General features: G+C 42.6%; 1 protein-coding gene across 6 annotated transcripts in view; it reads right to left on the bottom strand.

Moving 5' to 3' along the window:
* NRG2 (neuregulin 2) overlaps positions 1-22,292 on the bottom strand; it is a 126,476-nt gene that overhangs the window by 33,915 nt on the left and 70,269 nt on the right. For 5 of the 6 annotated variants that reach the window (XM_083448687.1, XM_083448686.1, XM_083448688.1 and 2 more), the window contains exons 2-4: positions 19,237-19,408; positions 12,165-12,283; positions 5,463-5,583 (exon numbers count right to left, since the gene is read on the bottom strand). In XM_083448687.1, coding sequence (XP_083304813.1) covers positions 5,463-5,583; positions 12,165-12,283; positions 19,237-19,408 — 412 coding nt within the window. Of the gene's footprint in view, positions 1-5,462; positions 5,584-12,164; positions 12,284-19,236; positions 19,409-19,924; positions 20,023-22,292 lie in introns of those variants that run through there. The other variant, XM_083448691.1, reaches the window with a different exon arrangement.

Here is a 22,292-nt window from a genome sequence, read left to right as displayed (position 1 = left end):
CCCCAAACTCTACCTTCTATGATCCAATTCCAAACCTTCTAATATTTTATTTCTCTTACATCATAAATGGAAAATATTGAATTTATCATTTTTCAGGATTTTCCCAAATTTTATAATAGATACTACAGCAATAGCTATGGACAGGAAGCAAGAAAGGGAGGGATGTAGTAGGGGGATGGGCAAGGAAAGAGATCAACATTCATTCCTCAAACAGTGGCCAAAACCGTCCCTGAAAGATGAGCTACAGTTATTCAGTTAAAGCCAACCAAGTAACGGGATACATGTCCATTCAGTGTCACAGAACTCTGATCTTTCTTCATATATTCTTGTCTCAGGCAGAAAGCCAGCTCCGTACCTCAATCCTATCTTGTATTTCAGGTGCCCAGTTAGTATGAAGAAAGCTACTTTGCCATCAGTCAGCACGTCTGCCACATTTGTTTCACCAAACAGCTGATACACATTGGAAGAAAGTCAAACATTTTTCAGCAAGAAGTCTGTTTGGCTAAAATATCCTGTCAGAAATTCTCTCTTTTGGCGATCTCTGCTAAAAATCCATGGGTATGTGGAGTAAAATTGTGATAAATATTATTCTGTTTCAAATTTTAGGCCAGAAATACGGATTCTAGAGGACAGGGATAGAAGTATCCCCCCCCCCCAAAAAAAATGCTGATTGTGAAAATATTCTCCTTTTCTTCCAGTCCTAGTCAATGTCTTGTTTTCTACCAGATACTTTGCTTTGACATCACTTATCCCTTCTGATTATACAACCTTCCTGGATCACATGGTGAATCCCAGCCAACCAGGAATCATGCAGTGATTAGGGTGATATCACAACACAACACAGTCAGCCTCATGATGATATCACCAAAAACAAAAAGTCAAAGTGAGGGCAATATCTCCTGATTTATTTATGGTTCATGATTCCTGATTTATTCAGGGCTCCCAACTGATCTGGGATCATTCAGTGAATGCTGCTGCATCTTCCAATTTCACTTCAGGCAGCGAAACAGACTAGGCCACTCCTACTAGGTAATAATGTCTATAAATGTCTATAAATGTCTATAAATCCAAATAACTTAATTTTGGAGAGAGACGGAGACAGAGCGCAAGAAAATGTAAGGTTAATGAAAAGGCCAAGGGTGGGAGCTGGACCCTGGCTGGTGAGCTGGACCCTGATCTCCCACAATCACTGTGAGCCACATTGACAGGTGGGTGGTTGACATCAGGTGAAACGTCATCCTCTGCCTGCTCCATGGTGTGAAATCAAACCATGCAGGTAAAGACCCAGGGCTCTGCAGGAGCTGTATGGGCCTTCATTGTGTATAGGAAGCACTTCTATTATATTTTTAATGATAGGCTGGCGGGTACGCCAGAGCATTTCAGAGTAGGGATGATGTGGAAGTACTCTGTGTCTTTGGAGATCATTTTCTGCAGAGGTAAAAAGGCCTTTCAGCTTTTTAATGCCTACAATGATGTTTGTTCATTTGACCGGCGGTGAACCTCAACCTGAAGGCCAAAGTAGAGACCCTACTTTGACCCATGAGGCCATTTCCCAGAAGTCATGCCCAACTGTGCTGCAAGCCTTGGACCACTTTCAGATGTGCCTCAGTACCACAGCCCATCCAGTACCTCCTTACACGCCTGCTCCACCCTCTAGCAGCCTTTTGGTTGGACCAATGCCAGCACCACCAACTTCTGACATGCTGAGCAAAGGTGACTGGGAGGCAGGGAAATTGGGGGAAGGAGGTCTCCCTCCTCTGAAGGGAAAGGGCTAGGGAGAGGAAGTGTTGAAGGGAATTAGAAAGGGAGATAGAAGGGTGGTGGTGGTGGTGGTGATAGAGGAAGAAAGTATCAGGAAGGATGAAAGAAACCGGCAAGTGGGATAAGAGGAGAGGGATAGAGTAATGTGGAACTTAAGTGTGAAAGGAGAATAGAGGAAGTTGCAGGAAATGCATAAAGTTACGTTGAGAGCCAAATGAGAGTAGAAAGAGGAAAATATATAAGAAAAGCCTTCTGTGCTTAGCCTTAGCACACAGTGGCGTAGCGTGGGGGGTGCAGGGGGGGCCGGCCGCACCAGGCACAACATCTGGGGGGGGGGCGCTCGCACTCAGAGTGCTAAAATCCAGGGGTTAGGGGGCGCAAAATACTTGCCTTGCCCCGGGTGCTGACAACCCACGCTACGCCACTGTTAGCACATCTACAGAAAATTCTGCCTAAAATGGGGACACTGAGGCACACTACTTGCAGAGCAAGTGTCTGTATTTAGCTTGAATAAAGCTGAGTTATAGCTCTTCCTGCCATGAGATGAACATTGTGGCAAAGAATTTAGCAATTTGCAAAGATTGGTTAGTGAATGTGCCCAGAGCTGGCTTTGAATAAATAATCAGATCAATAGGGAGAGCAAACATCATCATCTACGTTACTATGTCACGTGCCTCCTCTTCCTAGGAATGGGGAGAGACCACAGTTCAAATCTCAGCCATGAAGCTTCTTTGTCCCCCAGCCTAACCTAATTCCTACAGCTACTGTGAACATAAAATGGGGAAGGGGGAAGAACCTTGGAAGCTGCACTGAGCTCCTTGGAGGAAAGAGGAGATAAAAATGTGTAATAAAAAATAATAGTAATTCCACAAGCAGGTAGTCAAATGGAGTTGAAAATGTTATCAGAGCCAAGGATAATCTTCTTCCAGAGCTGACCTGACCTGAGCACAACTACCTAGTACCAACTGCAAACAACAAAAAGGAGCACAAAACTAAAGTAAAGAGACTGAATCCCAAAATTTCTGAACTGTGTACTTAGGGAAAATCCCCAAATAACTAATTCCCAGAAAGAAACGTATCTTAAGATACAACAATAATAAAAATAAAAATACCTAGCATTTCTTTGCCTTCTGTAAGATATATAAACGGAGTAAGACAGCAGGATTACAAAAATAGACATCTGATTAAAAATGCAGCAGTGTTACAAGTTTTCTCTCTCCTGCACACACTACACACGTTCATTTCTGGTCCCCAAAATATTTTGTTCTACCTTATTTTGTTTTACTACTTCAGCCCAGTCCTCATGCAAAGAGCCTTTCCCACACACACCAGCACAGAAATTAATCCAGCTTCCTTCAGATTCTCTCTCTGTCCCAACTGAAGCAAACACCTTTTGACTGGATCACAAATGAGCACAGTCTCCCCAAATTGAGAGGAACCCCAAAAGACTCTCTCTCAGACAAACCAGGAAGCAAGCAGGAGAATGATAGAACAGCGATGCAGTTAGTAGGGTTGCCATATTTCAGTAAGTGAAAAGTTGTTGAGCTTTCTGAGCTGTTTTTTAGGAAAATTGGCAAAAACGACACTGCTGACATGGCTTGCCATACGTCTGGATTTTACCGGACATTTCTGCCAATTTCTGCCTGGACACTGCTTCCGGTTATGCCCAGGAAATTCCAGACGTATGGCAACCCTAGTTACCTCTTCCTCTCTCCTCCAGCAACTGCTCAGACCATCTTCCTCTTCTCCCTCCAAACCAATAGGCAAGGAAGGACTGTGCAGGCTTAGTTTTTCAAGGTGGTGAGGAAGCTATAGCAAGCTGACTAGTCAACTAAACATTTGCACCTGTTTAGAATCATAGAATTGTAGTGTTGGAAGGGACGACAAGAGTCTTCTAGTCTTTTAGTCCAAAGCAGGAATCAGCACAGGGGTAAAAGCCACAACCCTGCAATTAAGAGTCTCACGCTCTACCAATTTAGCTATACCTCATGATAGCAGCAGTTCTGCCACAAAGCAATGGTTCTCAGGTCTATACAGAATATTACCAGCACCCAGATCGATAGTTTGCATGGACTGAAATACACAGCCAGTTGTGGCATCTAGATTTTGCATACTGTAATTACATATATTTATACTTAAAGCTGGCAGAACCGCCATAACTGCATCGGCACTGCTTCATGGTAGTGAGATGGAATGGGCTTAGATAACCAAAAGGATTTCTTGACATGTTGAAAAGGCATGTGGAATTGTCTTGTCTGCTATGGAAATGGAGAATGCCACAAACATGAATGGAGGCAAAGTTTGGAGGTGACCATCCCAGTAACTGAGGGGAAACTGTCCATCCCAGTACAACAAGCAGAAACTACCATCCTGATTAATGTCCTGCCAAAGGATTGCAACCTGTCAGCTTTTCCAGGTGGCTCACAGGGCAATTCTATGCATGTCTGCTGGGAAGTAGAGTCACACTGTATTCTGTGAGGCTTATACCTGGGAAAGTGTGCATAGGATTGCAACCGCAATCTCCACAGTCCTTTCTCTCAACAAACCTTCTCTTCAGAATACCCATGATGTTGGTTGTGTAATATAGACCCCATTACCATTGGAAATTAGCAATGAAAAAAACATTCCTTTCCTGTGATAAGGTCTATATTAGGCAACCTTTAGAAGCCACACAAAATTCCCAGTTTTCAATTCCTACTTGCCTTATAGCAAGTAGTCATTTATAGGCAAATACTGTATCTATAATTTCTTCTCATATAGCCCTCCAAATTATGTGATTTTCACTCTCTGCACCCAGAAAATGAAGCTCTGGTTTTACTAAATCATTATTTATTTCACCTTGGACCACTAGAAATGGAAAAGTATGAAATGCATCCCTTTTTTGCTGACTGATGGCATCTTTGGCATAATGGTAGACACTGGCCTATTACTGGTAATATCCAGGCTTTTTACCCTGGAAGAGATGACAGTGTCTGAGGTGCTGGGGCAGAATTCCAGGGCCCCACGTGGCAGGATGAGCAGGGGGGCCCCCAAACCCAGGACGGGTTGCTTATCCCATTTTAAAGTAAATATACCCATCTAAAGGGGGGTTGCTGGGTTAAAGCAATTAAGTTCACACTCTAAAATTGCCAAACTGCACCACGAAATATTGATTCTAAATTGTGAAGAAAAGTGGAATGGGTATCCTTCCCTGCAACTGGAAGAAACTGGAAGATGGCAGTCAAAATAAAAAAATAAAAAATTGTCCAGTAGCACCTTACAGACCAACTAAGTTTGGTCTGGTATAAGCATGCACACGAAAGCTTAAAGCAGAACAAACTTAGTTGGTCTAAAAGGTGCTATTGGACAATTTTTAAATTTTATTTTATTCCAACTGCGTCAGACCAACACGGCTACCTACCTGGATCTGGAAGACAGCAGACAGAGAAAGAAGGGAGTGGGGAGAGAAAGAGAGAGATGCTGCTTTTACTTCCAGCCTAGGTGCACTTTTGTTATAGTGCTGATGGTGCATAAGACACTGAGGATAATGGGGGAAATGGCCTGGCGCCACAGACACAGCCTTTAGCTAAGCCTGCTCCTCTTCTTAGTCATTGCCAAGGGACCATCAGGCAATGTCACACCTTGTCCTCTTGCACAGAGCACTTACCCTCTTGGATTCCAAGGGTTCTTTTGTGTAGGAAAAAAGAAATCTCTTCACTTACCTGCAGGACAGCTGGTTTATGCCCTCAATGTAGTAGCACACGCCACCGTTGACGCAATAGGACTTGACTGTTTCATTGCATTGTCTAGTGTGTCCGGGCCCAGAGGAGAGAGTTGTAGTGACTGGGGGAAGAAAAAACACACACATTAAATGCTCGTTTAGCCATTTGTACTTCTTGGGCTAAGTGGCTGTGAGAATGAAATGTTTTAAAAGGGCCACCCATGGCCTGTGGTCACACAGTTATTACTTTATTTGTTATGGAGATTTCTACTCCACCTTTAAACCACATTGTAACAGCAACCTATAACACAGTTCAAACATACAAACAGAAGATTAAAACCAGCAAAATCTAGAAGAGCAGAATAAAATAATATCACGATGGCACGATGGAGGCTGTTCACCTGGTGACAAAATGGAATCAAACTAGGAACCTGTTGAGCCTCTCTGTGGAGAGTATTCCACAGTAAGAATCATAGCTGTCAACCTTCCCTTTTTATGGCGGGAAATTCCCTTATTCCAGCGCCATTTCCCACTGCTTCCCGCTGCTATCTCGGATTGTTAAGATATCCCATAGACTGTCCCCGGGGCAGGTGTGGCTGCTGATCCCTTATTTTCAAGGCTGCTGATCCCTTATTTTCAAATCTGAAAGTTGACAGCTATGGTGAGAATGCCAACACTAAGAAGGCCCTGTCCCCGTGATGGCACCATCTGACACTACCATACTCTTCCCAGGGAGTCTCAAGAAGGGTTATATTGCCCTGGGCAAATGCCGTCCCTGACCAATGGCCATGTTGGTTGGGGATGATGGGATCTGGTATCCAACAACATATGGAGAGCCCTATGTTGACTACTGCTGTCCCAGAGAAGCAATCTGAGTGTCCATCGCTTTTTGTGAATGTTTTGATCAGGCATGTCTAATTCCCTCATCTCTGCAGCTACTTTGCTTGTAGGGTATTCAAGACACTGAGTGATAAATACAAAGGGGTGCAGCATGTCTCACACAGCAGCCACAGACTCACACTCTTAAAAATATATGGGTTGGGAGGCAGTAGTCGTTGTGTGGAGGTGGAAGAACACAATGCAAGAATTTGACCACTAAGCCCCAACGGTAACATCTACCCATCGCAGACAATTATACGGTACTATCTTGTCACACTGTTAATTCTACCCCATTCCAAGAGAGTGAATAAACTAACATATTCCAGATAACACTACAATAATGATAGTGTACATAAGTTGTATGGTCGCCCATGACAGGCTAAAGTCAAAGTGTCACTTATATAACATTTAAAACAATCTTTATGAATGCATATGTATAATTACATCATTTTTTCTATTTTAAAGAAAGAAAATACTAAATAGAAGCACTATTAAATGAAACATGTTCCCCTCTCCTTACAGAATTTATTCAACGTATAGGAGTTTTGCATCTTGATTTTATGTTATCTTAGCATTTTCACCATAAAACATTATAAAACCAAAAATAAATGTATTGTCACAAACCATAAGTAAATGCTACATTTAAATAAGTCCATTTGGGTTTAGGGGTTTGGGAAAATTTCGTGACAAAAATGTGTTGAAACAATTATACAATTATAATTTTTTTATTATTTTATATATATGAAGGGATTTTTCTTTAAATTTTCCTTCTTTGAATTACTGTTTCCTTGTTCCTTGCTATGGTGCAGAGGAGAGGATATCTTTAAAAGTGCAAGGAAGGCATAAAACAGATTTTACTTCCATAAATAAAAATGTTTTTGCTGAAAAAGAACTTAAAAGTGCAGTCCTCAAATCGTCCCTTTAGAGGAGTACCATAAATGCCGACAGACTACTCTTGTGCAGGCAGTTTAAATAATGTTCATTATTTAGTCACTGGGTGCTACAGCATCTAAAGACCATTTGCCAAGTAAAGTAACTGCTTCTGATTCTTTACAGCTTGGGTGTCAAGAGATATAAATAGTAAATACCCCTGTGTGGACACTTAACTAATGATCAAATCCTTTTTGGGGGAAGCTGCAAAGAACAGGCCCGGAGAGATGTAAAAGCAAAATAAATTATAAAATATTTAAAAGAAAGCATCTGGGGGGAGGGGTACATACACTTTTCTTCTATTACAACTAATTTAGATTCTGAAGTAGATAAGATTTGGGGTGCATTCATTGTTCTTGGGGTAATTGAGGTAAGAAAGCAGTAAAAAAAGAAGCAAGTTACCCCATTAGCAGAGTGGAAGATAATGGTAAAGTTAGCTACATATGTTAGAACTGGAGAAGAATCCTTGCCAGGCATGTGATATCTGAAACAGTTTTGTGAGTGTTAAGCCATTTGTGTGATTGAGTAGAAGAAACATTTAAGGAGTGGTTGAGAAATGGAGATCCCAGTACTTTCCTTGTAGCTTAAAACTATTTCTACAAAAGGATACATCTTCTGGATAGCATCAGAAAAAATAGACAACAGAACCATCCATTTCTTATTCAAATAAGGAGATAAAGATAGATAATTAGAATTTTTAACATTCCAATGAAATGTTGAGGAGTCAACCAGAACGTATGTTTTAGTTTATGAAGTTGTAAATGGAGATACATCTGGTACGGTTGAGGTTAAAAGTGGTCCCATATAATGTACTCTCTGGCAGGCAATAAGCCATAAAAGACTTAAAGGTGACTGAGGGAAAATGATGGACTGCATATTTCAATATACACTGAACATAAATAAGATGATGGAAGTTGCCAAAGGAAGTAGGTTAAAGAATGCATGGCAAAGCTAAAACCAGGGGTCTGTGGTAAAATCCAGCTTCACCAAAACTACTGAGGTGCAGTTAAGACAGTAAAAGGGGCTTAGAAAGGCAAATAGTTTTTCCTACCCACCCCCCCGCCCAGCCTGTGACCCAAAGCACACTTGCTAAGGGGAAACATCAATTGGATTTACTTCTGAGTAAGCAGCTTTACTTCCAACGCTAGGAAAGATTTAAAATGTAAGGCTTGCCGGGAGTGTTTGTGTGAGGGGGTGAACAATTCCAAGGCAGCTTCTTTGCTCTTCTCTCTCTCTGTGTGTGTCTTATGGTTCTCTTTTGTAGGCTATCTTGAAAATCTAAATTAATAAAATGATTTTTATTTTATTTTTTTAAAAATGAGATGAATAAAATTGGGCAGGAGCACTGATGAAAAACTAACACCCGTCCACTTTTCTCACACACTTCTTAATACAGTGGTACCTCAGGTTAAGTACTTAATTCGTTCCGGAGGTCTGTACTTAACCTGAAACTGTTTTTAACCTGAAGCACCACTTTAGCTAAAGGGGCCTCCTGCTGCTGCTGATGCGCCGCTGGAGCACGATTTCTGTTCTCATCCTGAAGCAAAGTTCTTAACCCGAGGTAATATTTCTGGGTTAGCGGAGTCTGTAACCTGAAGTGTATGTAACCTGAAGCATATGTAACCCGAGGTACCACTGTATTATAATTATTAGGCTCCATTTTCTGATGCTGTCTCCGTTCCTAATCACACTTACTAGGGAGTAAGCCTCATTTGGATCTCAGTTGGAGATCCTTCACCAAAGGATTGGGCTGGATCTCCAAATGTACGGCAGAGCTATTAAATCTTATATGTACTGCAAGGAAGTGTCCTGGACTCAAATCTTTGCTAATTATCTCAAACAGCATGAAGTATAACTGAACAAGCTGAGAGGCTTGCTCTTAAGATTGTATTCATCTTAAAGATCTCATAATATATATCCACACGGAGTGTGTGCTCAAAGGGGGCTGCAGAAAAGGGGAGAGAGCAACACTGGACTTGTCCGTGCTGGTGCTGCCACAGCTAGATCTCGGACTCATAGAATCATGGAACTGTAAAGTTGGAAGGGACCCAAGGATCATCTAGTCCAACCCCCTGCAAGGCAGGAATCCTATCCACAACTGTCCCTGGGTGGACTCGAACTATCAACCTTCTGGTTAACAGTCAGACGTACTAACCCACCGTGCCCCAGGATAAGGGCTGGGGGTCATGAGGTCTGAGAAAAGTTTGATGCCTTCATGAAGAGGATGATGGCGCTTGGCCCACAAAGTAAGTTCAACTTATACAATCACTGTATAGCCCAATATGTTTTGGAATTTCACTAGCACAAAATGTAAATATAAATCTTCCTTTCTTATTTGCTTGTGTCTTCTTTTTACTATGAAAAGCATGTCTTGCTGAAACAAGAGCCCCTCCCCTCAGTGTCCTGTTTTATAACTGATTCAGGCTTCATATTAAGTCTCCACTTGAGAGTCCTTAAACAACTCAAATGTTAAATTGCTGGTCTTCTTAAAAAACACACGTAACTTGACCCTTGACTTGAAAGTGACCAATGTAACAACAACTTTTAAAGAAGGATCTGGGGGCAGGAACCCGAAAAGTTCAAGTCTTGATGTCTGTTCCTGGAAAACTGATAGAAAACCTTGTTAAAGATACATCCAGACCATATATTTAAAGCACTCTTATATCACTTTAACAGTCATGGCTTCTCCCAAAGAATCATGGAACTGTGCTAATAGATGTTAAGAGACCCCTACAATTCAATCAGTAACCTAAGGATTATTTGGGAGAAGTCATAACTGTTAAAGCGGTATAAGATGCTTTTAATGTATGTATCTTTGGACACCTGTGGGAGTATCAACAAGCATATAGACAGAGGTGATCCAGTTGACATTGTGTATTTAGATTTTCAAAAGTCTTATGACTAAGTACCCCACAAAAGACTCCTGTATAAGCTTAGCAGTCATTGTGTCGTAGATTTGGGGGGACCCCCCTAAAAATTAATAAACGGTAGGATATTGATTATTTGGAGTATTGAAGGGAAGATTGCAGGCCAGTGGAAAAATGCAGGCTAAGCTTCTTTCCCAAGCCAGGGCCTCACCTTGGATAGAGGCATTAAGATGGCAAAGAGCGTTGATGAATCATCTAAGGGGAATCTTGGGAAGGCAGAAGTTGCGAAGGTGAAGGGGTATGTGAGAGATGACAGGAAAAGAGAGTCTTTAGCAAGGTGTGCTGGGAAGAAGAAGGAGAGAACAAAGGAAGAGAGCCATCTTGGGCAAGCTGGCTGAAGGCTGGCTGGGAGAGATTACTTTGGCTCCAGGGTTGCACTGCTGGGGGGAGCAAGCCCTGCTTGAGAAGACCATGCTGTAAGATCTGGACTCCCTCCATGCAGACTGAAGGTGTAAATAGGTGAATAAAACATATTGCTTAAAGCTATGACAGTCCCCACAGCATCTTCAACTCTCCAAAAGAGCCCAAACTCTGGGTGAGCGCCTGGAACCCCCAGAATCATGCTACTGCTCAGCAGAGAGTAGGGGTGGCACCCAATCTTTGTGACAGTGGAGTAAGAGGAGAGGTCCTCTTGTAGATCAGTAACTGGCTAAGAAATGGGATGCACAGAATAAGAGGACAGTTCTCCCAAGGGAAGGGCGTAGAGACCTCCCACAGTTGATACTGGAACCTGTTTTTTTTTTAGCTTGCTCATAAGTGATCTAGAGACAGCGATAAGCCATAGGGTAGCTAAGTTTACTGATGATACCAAATTCTTCAGGAAGGTTAAAGCAAAAAGTTATTTTGAATGGACAATAAAATGTGAAATGCAATTCAATATAAGCTTGCAATATAAGCAAGTGTAAAGCGATGCACATTAAGGAGGTGAGAAACCCCTTAATTTCACCTATTTGCTCATGGGGTCTGCACTGGCCGTGGCTGACCAGGAACAAGACATTGGGGGTCGTAGTGAAGACTTTAACCCAGTGTGTGGCAGTTGAGAAAAAGGTGAATTCCATACTAGAAATCAATGTCTAAAAAATAAAACTGGCAACATCATTATGCTGTTATTCAAATCTTTGATGCAACCACATTTGGAATGCTGTGTCCAGTTCTGGTCAGCACACCCCAAAAGATTCATAAAATGCAACCAAAACTATGAAGGGGATGGGGGAAGTTCCCTATGAGGAAAGCACTTCTTCATGCAGAGCACATTTAGACTGCACAATTCATTCTCAGAATAGGTAATGGTGGTCACCAACTTGGATGACTTTGAAGAGGACTGGACAAATTCATGGCAGATCAGGTTATCCATGGCTACTGCCTCAAGGGTTGTGTTCTACCTCCACTATCAAAGGCAGCATGTCTCTGAATGCCAGCGGCTGGGAATCACAATGAGGAAAGTCCAGTTGCACCCAGACTCTGCTGGTGCCCCCCCCCCATGGGCATCTGGCTGGCCACGGTGAGAGCAGGAGGCTCAAGCAGTTGGGCCTTCGGTCTGATCCAGCAGCCAGGATCTTCTTATGTCCCCCTCTATATGAAGAAGGAATTAAAGGCAACAACCACCAAGCAGGTGCAAAGAAACTAGGGCTGGGCAGAACTTTTTTCAGTTTGGATTTTCAAGTCAATAGCTGCATCAAAAAGCTAATAAAAATCAAATGGAGATCAATAGTGCTTATTGGTTTTTATCCAAGTCTAGGCCACTGTGTGTGACTATATCCAGGTCTAGTTAGCTCAGTTAGGCTGTGAAGCTTCACAGATCTGGTCAGGCTCAGAGATGTTCAGAGTCAGTGCTTCTCTCTTGTTCCCAGGTCTCATGAGCTTCACGGAATAAAATACCACGAGGAATTTCAAATGTTTCCCCTTCAACAATAGCAACAGCAAAACTTAAACTAAATAGATCGTTTTGGCTCAACTCTGTAACTTACCACTTTTCACATTCAGACTGCCCCGGACGGTGTCTCTGCCCAGCACATTCTCGGCTTCACAAGTGTATTCACCTGCATCTTCTACTTTCACTTTATTGAATTGCAATCTGGAATTTTTTCTGCAAAGTAAGCAAACAAACAAATAGGAATGAGACACAGAGAGGAGAAAGGCATTAAGCTGTGACCAGCGACATCAGGGCACTTTCAAATTCTGGAATCAGAATTCTACATAACATACCTGTTGGTGATGTCCTTAGGTCTATTTGCATTCAAAGAATGGGTCATATATACCGCTCCCACCTGCCATCATCCCCACTGTTGATGGCTGCACTGCCAGCCTTCATGCACTCAGCATGCAGGTTTGAAGGGGGTTTTAAGCATGCAACTAAACACAAAATCCCACTTGAGAATGCTGAGTGCACAAAGGTCAGAAGTGGAGCCAGCATCCGAAAGCAAGTAAACCTAACGCTTGACTAGGGCTCTGGGATTTGATGAATTTACAAACTTGTGCATGTAGTACCAAATTTGGAAAACTTCACAACAGCAGCTTCTAGAGGGCAGGAATTTCTGGACCTTGACTTTTAGCTGACCTGAGTATATTCTTGCCTCTGGCCTCTCTGGTTGGCCCTCAACTTTCTGGTCCTTGACTTTGGCTCTACCTGAGCTACAAACTCATCTCTGACTTCTGGTCTTCCAACTGACTGACTGCAGGTCTGGTACCACAAGCCCTGATGGTAATATGTAAACTGAACCTGCTATACAGAACCAGTTCCCAGAAAGACCCTTGGTGAACTCCACTGCTTATTTCCCTCTATTACGAATATGATCAGTTTAAAACAAAAATAAGAGCTATCCCAACAATTCATCAGAACTTTTAAAAGGAAATAAATGGTCAAAACATGTAGATAGTTAAGTATATAATGTCTGTCAAATTGTGTTGACTCCAAGCATTCAAAAACATTGGTGAGTCAAGACTCCTCTTTGCAGAAACCATGCTGATTTTTCACAAGTCCTGCTGTTCTACATGCTTGACATTTCTATCCCTAATAATGCTTTACAGCAATTTGCCTATGATTTCAGAACGTTTCTGTTTCATTTGTGCATAAAATAAATATTACTTCTGTTCTGGTTTTGTTGTTGTTTTTTGGCTGACTTTTAACACCCGGTGAATTTTATATAACAGAAGGAAGGGAACGGTCACTGTGCCCCTCATCCCAATGGTCCAAATGTCACTGTGACTCAACAGGGCAACAGGGGAAGTTAGCAGATTTTGTTGTTGTTGTTGTTTAGTCGTTCAGTCGTGTCCGACTCTTCGTGACCCCCTGGACCAGAGCACGCCAGGCACTCCTGTCTTCCACTGCCTCCCGCAGTTTGGTCAGACTCATGTTTGTAGCTTCGAGAACACTGTCCAACCCTCTCATCCTCTGTCGTCCCCTTCTCCTTGTGCCCTCCATCTTTCCCAACATCAGGGTCTTTTCCAGTGAGTCTTCTCTTCTCATGAGATGGCCAAAGTATTGGAGCCTCAGCTTCACGATCTAGCAGATTTTACCACCTCTTTAATGCTAGTGCCATAAGGAAGGGGAAACCATTGCCAGTCATCAGCAAACAACCAAAAGAACATGAGGAGGAAATGAATGGGATAAGGGTTGGGGGTATGAGAGAAAGAGACTGACCAAAGTGGGTGGGGTCAGCTAGGTAGGAAGGGAAATGGGAATAATCTGGGACACAACCATGAAGAGAATTGCCATGCCCTGAGACAATGCATCCATCCAAACTCAATGCCCCTTCTTTGATTAGCTGCAGTTCTACAATAGCAATTTGAGTGGAAAACACCCAAGGAGACTGGCTGGGTATCCCATTGGAGTCAATGGAAAAACAAAAAGGAATGAACTAAATATGGATGAAAAATTCACCTCTGACAAAATGACAGTTAAAATGAAAACAATCAGATTTGTTAACTGTGTACAGAACAAATCTCTAATAATTAGTCTGGTTAAGAGGGAGTCCTGGTTCAACTGGCTTGAGGTTTCTAGGGAGGGCATACAGTGAATGTATATAACTCAAATTTGCTATAGTAAGTATTCCTTTCTCGCTGTACTAATCATTAAAACTATGCTGGTACTCAAGGACAGAGGAGTTATTAAGTTATTGCATTATTGCTCCACTCTTTTGCTACCTTAATCACATTGTATTCTGCTAATTACAATGTGAATAAGATGGCAAAAGATTTGTGCAATAATGTAATAACATACTAATTCCTGCTAAACTGAGCAGAAGAAAATATCTTCCTCCCCAAATCTCCTTCTCTTCTGAGCAAGACAGGCTTGCCTCTGCCTGCTGCTAATTAGTGACAGAACATGCAGCTCACAAGTAAGGAGTTTTCCCCTCTACTCCGGCAAACATTCATTGAAAAGGACAACTCCCCTGCCCAGTGGCGCCAGGAAGCTGTGCAAGTGGTAAATTGATGGGAAAGGAGAAGATTTGACAAACAGGTAATTGCTACTTTCTGAAGAACACTGTACTCAGTTCCATTACGGCACATCATTACTGGAGGGGATGTTAAACTCATTTGGCTTGAGGAATGGGAAACAGAGAAGGCTGCTCAATATGAAAGCACACGGGTCCCAAATAACATGCGGCATTCACCACAAACTGGCCTTAAAATGTCACTATTACTGGCCTTAAAAACCACTATTTTAAGTTTTCAGTTAACGGAACTTCTAGCAAGCATTTGTAATAGGCAATGGTCAAAATTTCATGACTGCCACTATTCTAGTTAGTACATAATTTTGGTTGGCAAAAACTGTGTTGTTTTTAAAGACTCTGCTAGACTAGAGATATCCACCCAGTTCAACATTTTTTTTGCAGAATGCCTTTGGAAGCCACACAGTCAGGACATGATGGTGGCAGACAACTCCTGTTGCTTGATCCCAGCATGTGATATTCAAACGTGCCTTCTTCTTAGCTCATTTCTCCCTTTCGTCCTTCTTCTTCAAAGTCCATGACGCCTTTGGTAGAGGCTATTCTCCAACTGGAGTGCTCATAGGCCAGTGTTTCCCAGTTGTCGGTGTTTATACTACTTCTTTTTAGATTTGCCTTGAGAGCATCTTTAAACTTCTTTTGTTGTCCACTGGCATTACACTTTCCATTCTTAAGTTGGGAATAAAGTAATTGCTTTGGAAGACGATACTGACATTAGTTTGCCTGTCTTCCCAAGTCATATGCAAAAATTTTCAGAGACACCGTTGATGGAATCTTTCGAGGAGTTGGAGATGGAGTTTATAAGTGATCCCTGTTTCACAAGCACACAGTTAAGTTGGTAGTACAATAGCTTTGTAAACAAGCAGTTTGGTTTCCCTGAAAATGTTTTATCTGCAACGATTTGGAACAAATTCCAAGACAATAGCTAACCATATTAACTGCCTGAATTAATTAAGGTATTGGATGTAGAATTATTATTGATAGTTTCAGGGTCACATCCAATTACGTATCTTGTTTTCTTCAACTGAATAAATGTAGATATCAAGTGCAGGACGAAATCTACATTCCAGAATATATTATAAACAACAAAGAGACTTGTGACACCTTAAAGCCTGACAAATTTATTGTGGTATAAACTTTTACAGTGCTACTTTACTGGATGTATGGAATGCTGGGTGGAGAGAGAGAGAGAGAGAGAGAGAGAGAGAGAGAGAGAGAGTTAGCCATGAGATCAAAGTGAAATGAAATGCAAAAGTGTAAATGTAAAAATAATGACAATGACCATTCACAGTGTGATATTAGCAAAAGTATCTTTGGAGTAGCCTTGGTCAGCTAATTAGCCCCTGTAGTATGATCCCTATTAAGGACACAGATAATAGAACTGAATTTCTTGATAAGCTGTAATACTCTAGCTTTCCTTTGAAGTTCCTTTGTTCAAGAATCACAGCCTTAAGTCTAGTTCCAGAGAGTCCTGATAGGTTGAAAAAGTGAGTACTGCCACTTTTTATGTGACATCTGTGTTTCTTTATTATTTTATGCTGAACCAGTTTGTCCTATGCAGAATGCAGAAAGACAGGTGAAGATGAGCAGATGAATGAATCTCGAGGCTGACATGATTAGGTCTTGTAATAGTGTGCTTGGGTGGAAATGATGGTCTCTGGTTTTCCTGTAGGAGGACCTTTTGTGTCTCCATTATGAAGCCTGTTGTTGCTGGAGGTTGTGGGAGGTGGCTGTAGGTAAGATCAGGCCTGTCACCCAAAGTCTGTGAGAAGGAAGCACTACTTTCTAGAACAGGCTGTAGGTCACTAATGAACTTTAGCTGGGAGCTATAGGTGACAAGTGGTGTTTCGTAACTTTCTCTTCTTTCTAGTAGTAGGTCATTGCTGGGCCATCAATCCTGCTTCCGCACTTCATTTGGTGGGTCTAAGAAATGCCTGGTGTAAATCCATAGGTTGTGAGTCTCCCTTTGACAAGTCATAACAGATTTGATTGTATTTTAGGGCTTGGCTGTAGACTAAGGATTTTGTGGTATGCTTTGGGTAGAAGCCAGAAGAAAGAAATATATGTCTAGTGGTCAATAGGTTTCAGACATAAGGTGGTGCACACATATCCACTGAACAGCACTGCCCAAAAGGTAGTGTGCAGTATTTTAGGCTCAGTCAGGCTAAAAGTAGCTGAACTCCTGATGGAACTTCTCAAGTGCTTCCCATTCATGGGTCCATGCATTAAAGATGTTGTCAGTGTAACTCAAGCAGAAGAGAGGCTTTTGAGGAGTTGAGAACCCATTGTTCTAAGTCAGCCATGAAAATGTTACCTTACTGTGCAGTCATCATGCAAGTGCCCACAGGATGTGCTCCTAAAAGCAGAAGTAACTGTGAATGTGTATCAAGTAACAGACTGATGACTAGATATACTGTGATATCGTCAAGAAATAATATTCCTGATGACATGTGGCCCATGTTTGTGGGGAATATAGTTATAAAGAGCACCAAGACAGAATTGAGATTCAAAATGACCTGAACAGGTTGGAAAATTGGGCGCAAGCTAACAAAATGAATTTCAATTGGGACAAATGGAAGGTTCTGCACTTAGGCAGGAAGAACCAGATGCACATTATAAGATGAGGAACAACTGGCTTACTAGCAGCACATGTGGAAAATGTCTAGGGGTCTTAGTGGCCCACAAGCTTAACCTTAGTCAACAGTGTGATGCAGCAGCAAAAAGTTAACGCTTTTCTAGGCTGCATCAACAGAAGTATAGTGTCCAGATCAAGGGATGTAATAGTACTACTCTATTCTGCCTTGGTCAGACCCATGGGCATAGCCAAGGGGGGTGGGCAGGGAGGGACAGATGCCCCCCCAATCCATAGAAATACATAGCAAACTGAGATTCTGCCCCCCCCCCAACAAAAGGCCTCTCCCCCAACAAAACTCCTGGTTACGTCCATGGTCAGGCCACACCTGGAGTACTGTGTTCAGTTCTGGGCACCACAATTTAAGAAGAATATTGACAAGCTCCAATGTATACAGAGGAGGGCAACCAAGATGATCCAGGGTCTGGAAAAGAGGAGACTGAGAGGAGACGTGATAACCATCTTAAAATATCTCACACGGAAGATGGAGCAAGCTTGTTTTCTCCTGCTCTGGAGGATAGGACTCGACCAATGGCCCCAAGTTACAAGAAAGGAGATTCTGACTAAAGATCAGGAAAAAACTTTTTCTTTTTCTTTTTTTTTATAGGAAAAACCTTCTGACATTAAGAACTGCTAGACAGTGGAATGGTCTCCGTTGGGAGGCAGTGGACTCTCCTTCCTTGGAGGTTTTTAAGCAGAGGTTGGGTGGCCATCTCTCAGGGATGCTTTCGTTGAGATTCCTGCATTGCAGGGAGTTGAACCCAGTGACCATCAGGGTCCCTTCAAACTCTACTGTTCTGATTCTATAATTAGTCAAGGGCCAGACACATCAAAAACAATATCAAGGAAGATGTATTTGTATGTATGGAGCTGGCTCCTCTTCCCTATTCTTGTCCCCAAACTGACACACCACACAAAGTTCTGCCAATATCAGATGGCCTTACCATGCTTTGAGAAGGCTATTGTTAAACACCAGGAGCAAATGTCAGACTTACAGTTCAGTTTTGTTCTAATGAACAATTTATGCCATCTTCCTTGCAGCTTAATCACCACTTCTAAGGGATGTAATTAAAAATATTTCCTTAGTTGACGTTTCTTGCTCTAGAACCTCCATAATGTAGCAAACTATAGGAAGACTGGTATTTCTCAACACGTAGCAACAGGTTCAACTTGGATAAACTTCTTTCTTTTAGCTCTAGAATGCTACAAATGCTGAATCTGAGCCCTAAAACACTGACATTAATAAGAACAAGCATGTCTGAGCATGTTATGAATGCATTTCTTTCACCAAAGTAACAAACTTCAGCCTGATCACTGCTATTTAGAAATCATCTAGTTAACCCAGGTCCCCCCCCCCCCAAATAATGGAGGTGTAAGATGACATTTGCATCTTAAAAAGCAGAGACATCACCTTGCCAACAAAGGTCCGTATAGTTAAAGCCATGGTTTTCCCAGTAGTGATGTGTGGAAGTGAGAGCAGGACCATAAAGAAGGCTGATCGCGAAGAATGGATGCTTTTGAATTATGGTGCTGGAGGAGACTCTTGAGAGTCCCATGGACTGCAAGAAGATCAAACGCATGCATTCTTAAGGAAATTAGCCCTGAGTGCTCACTGGAAGGACAGATCGTGAAGCTGAGGCTCCAATACTTTGGGCACCTCATGAGAAGAGAAGACTCCCTGGAAAAGACCCTGATGTTGGGAAAGATTGAGGGTACAAGGAGAAGGGGATGACAGAGGACGAGATGGTCAGACAGTGTTCTCGAAGCTACAAACATGAGTCTGACCAAACTGCAGGAGGCAGTGGAAGACAGAAGTGCCTGGCGTGCTCTGGTCCATGGGGTCACAAAGAGTCGGACACGACTAAACGACTAAACAACAACAACAAGATGACATTTAAATGAACAACACATTAAATCTTTTTCATTTTTTAGGGTGAAAAGAAGCAGTTATGTACTTACTTTCCATTCCCATATTTTATGCGGATATCTTTGCTTTTCTTCAGTTCTCTGCCATCTTTGAACCATTTGTAGGATGGCTGGGGATTTCCAGCACTTGCCTCGCATTTCATAGAAACTTTTGCTCCCACTTCCACATTCAAGCTCTTCAATTTCTTGAGCTTTGGACGGACAGCTGCAAAGAGAGAGAAAAAGCAGCCCTATTAAGATCGCCACTGGATCTTTCCAGCCGCATATGGTGTTAGAAACCAACAACAGAAGTCTTGCTCTTGACCACTAAGTCTTTGGATTTATTAAAGGCTTCATTTCATGAGCAGCTGATCCTTTATCAAACTACAAGTCATCATTAACAGTGGGAGGCTCTCCCCACCCCCACCCCAAATGTCAAAGCACAAAAGTGCAGCTGCATTTCATACTTTTTGCATTTGGCATAAAAAGATGCTTGAGTTTCAGGCTCTACAGCACTTCCCACCCCTGACTCCTGCTGCACATTTTCATTCCGGTACCTCCCCACTCTCCTTAAGCATGGATGACAGCACTCATTCCTCCCCAAATGCGCAAAAGACACAAATGCACATCACATCCAACTGGGAAGCAGCATCAACTCAGGCAGGGCTTTCTCCGAGAAGGATTCCTGCCCTCGTTCTGGCGTTGCTGCTGCCACAGTCTCCTGCGCTGCGTTCTCCCTTACCTCTGCTGCTGTTGGCAGACATGCTGTTGATTGCACAGCCTGTGCAGATCTGAATGGCAGCATTTGGCTACAGGAAGGGAGAGATGGGGAGGAGGACTCTCTTCCTCTCAGTTCAGCTACAATCACTGCAGGGTTTTTTTTTAATGCTCATGTGCCTGCCTATTCATTCTGGGAACGTACCATATAGTAGCTTTGCTGCTGCCAAGTGGGAAAATGCTAAAGCACATCTCCGTAGAGAAAGTAACTGGGAATTGAGAAGAAGGTCATTCGGCTTTTCCAAATGACAGTGTTCCATACTGAACAATAGCAGAAAGGACCCCAAAAGGAAAGTCTGCCTGCGAAAGAGGGTAAACAAGGAGGGCTCTGGGTCGCAAGAGTGCAGAAATCCAGCAATTAGGTAATTAGATGCCTCTTTACAACATCACCAGATAAACAGTCCAGACCATCAGGTATCAGCGGCGGCGGCTGTGCCTATGACCTTTACTGGATGCTTTTGTAGCAATTTAGCTAACTACGCACCAGGAAAGGATACACAAATTCAAATGTTCCTCAACCAACCTGCCACTGCCACATAATGAAAGGAGGCTTATACCAAGCTTCCTTATAATTACTCTTTGCTAATAAAACTTCACTAATAAAATTTCTTTTGAAATTATGGAGACCTCATTTGTCTTAATGCCAAAGAGCATGTCAAAAGTCAATAATCATGCTATTGATGTCAGTTATCTTAGCATGACCTTCCTTTTATTTATTCTGCATTGCCTAAGATATATTCTTACAAAACATATTGCTTAGCCTGCTTTTTTTTTTTTAGAAGGAGCAGCAACAGTGAGACCAAATGAGGGAAATTTTGTTCATGCATTCTCTCTCCCCTAAAGGTACCCCTGCCCGTAAGGGGCCAGTCGTGTCCGTGCGTGCTCATCTCGCTCTAGAGGCCGGCGCCGTCCGAAGACACTTCCGGGTCACATGGCCAGCGTGACATAGCTGCAGCTGGCGAGCCAGCACCAGGGCAGCACATGGAAATGCCGTTTACCTTCCCGCTATAAAGCGGTACCTATTTATCTACTTGCACTTACGAGTGCTTTCAAACTGCTAGGTGGGCAGGAGCTGGGACCGAAAGACGGGAGCTCACCTTGTCACGGGGATTCGAACCGCCGACCATACGATCAGCAAGGCCTAGGCACTGCGGTTTTACCCACAGCGCCACCCGCATCCCTCTCTCCCCTATGTCTTGCCAAATTCAGTATTTAAGCTTCAAGATATTACCAGACTTAAAGGCCACCATACACCAAATTATTTTCGGAGTGGCAATCACAGTGTCAGATTCTTAGAATTCACATTGTGCCTTGCTTGTCTCACCCTCCCTAAGATAGTTAAAAATCACTACAAAATAATTTCAAAATGATAAAAATACATACTCGAAGTAGTAAAAAGTTCCAAAACGTACCGTAGATAAAAATGGTAGAAATGTCAATATACCTTAGACTGCAGAACTCCTGGGAGGATATCCTGAGAATGGGTTTTTTAAAAGGATAAGAGCATAAGAAGAGGCTGCTGGATCCGGCCCATCTAGTCCAGCATCCTGTTCTCACAGGAGCCAAGCAGAGGCCTCCATGGGGAACTTGAAAACAGGACTTGAGCACAACCGTTCTCATCCCTCATGTGCTTCTCAGCAACTGACATTCAGAGGCAAATTCCTCCAAGAATTTGTCCGCTTCTCTTTTAAAGCCCCCCAAGTCTGTGGCCACCATTTATCCCATAGTTTAGCTGTTTGCTGTGATGGGTGGAGGTGCCTGAGGGCTCTCCTGGAGGAGAGGAAGGAGCACCAGGGTGCATATAGTACATCTGTGTGATGGATGGAGAGAAATTTGTTTTGATACAGTGGTGCCTCGCAAGACGAAAAGAATCCGTTCCGCGAGTCTTTTCGTCTTACGGTTTTTTCGTCTTGCGAAGCAAGCCCATTGGCAGATTAGCGCTATTATCGCTATTGACAGTTTAAGGGCTAAAAACGGCTTTTTTAGGCTTAAGGGATTATCGGTTTTGCTGCTAAAATGCTTTTAGCAGCTTAGCGCTTCAGAAAAAGGGGTTTTGGAGCGGGGGAAAAACCTCAAAATTTTTCGTCAATTTTCGTCTTGCAAAGCAAGCCCATAGGGAAATTCGTCTTGCGAAGCGCCTCTGGAGACGGAAAACGTCTTGTGGGTTTTCCGTCTTGCGAGGCATTCGTCTTGCGGGGCACCACTGTACTTTATATGGTTCTGTAAGGGAAGTGCTCCACTGTCTCCTGGTGTTTTCCAGCATATTTTAGAGTGGAGTGGAAGAAGTGGTTGGTGATAGTGGTTTGGCGACAGAGCACAAGATATTGGAGAGA

This window comes from Podarcis tiliguerta (assembly GCF_965153285.1).
Source record: "Podarcis tiliguerta genome assembly, chromosome: 7".
In the NCBI taxonomy this organism is placed as follows: Eukaryota; Metazoa; Chordata; class Lepidosauria; order Squamata; family Lacertidae; genus Podarcis; species Podarcis tiliguerta.
This window is presented reverse-complemented; position numbering and strand designations above follow the sequence as displayed.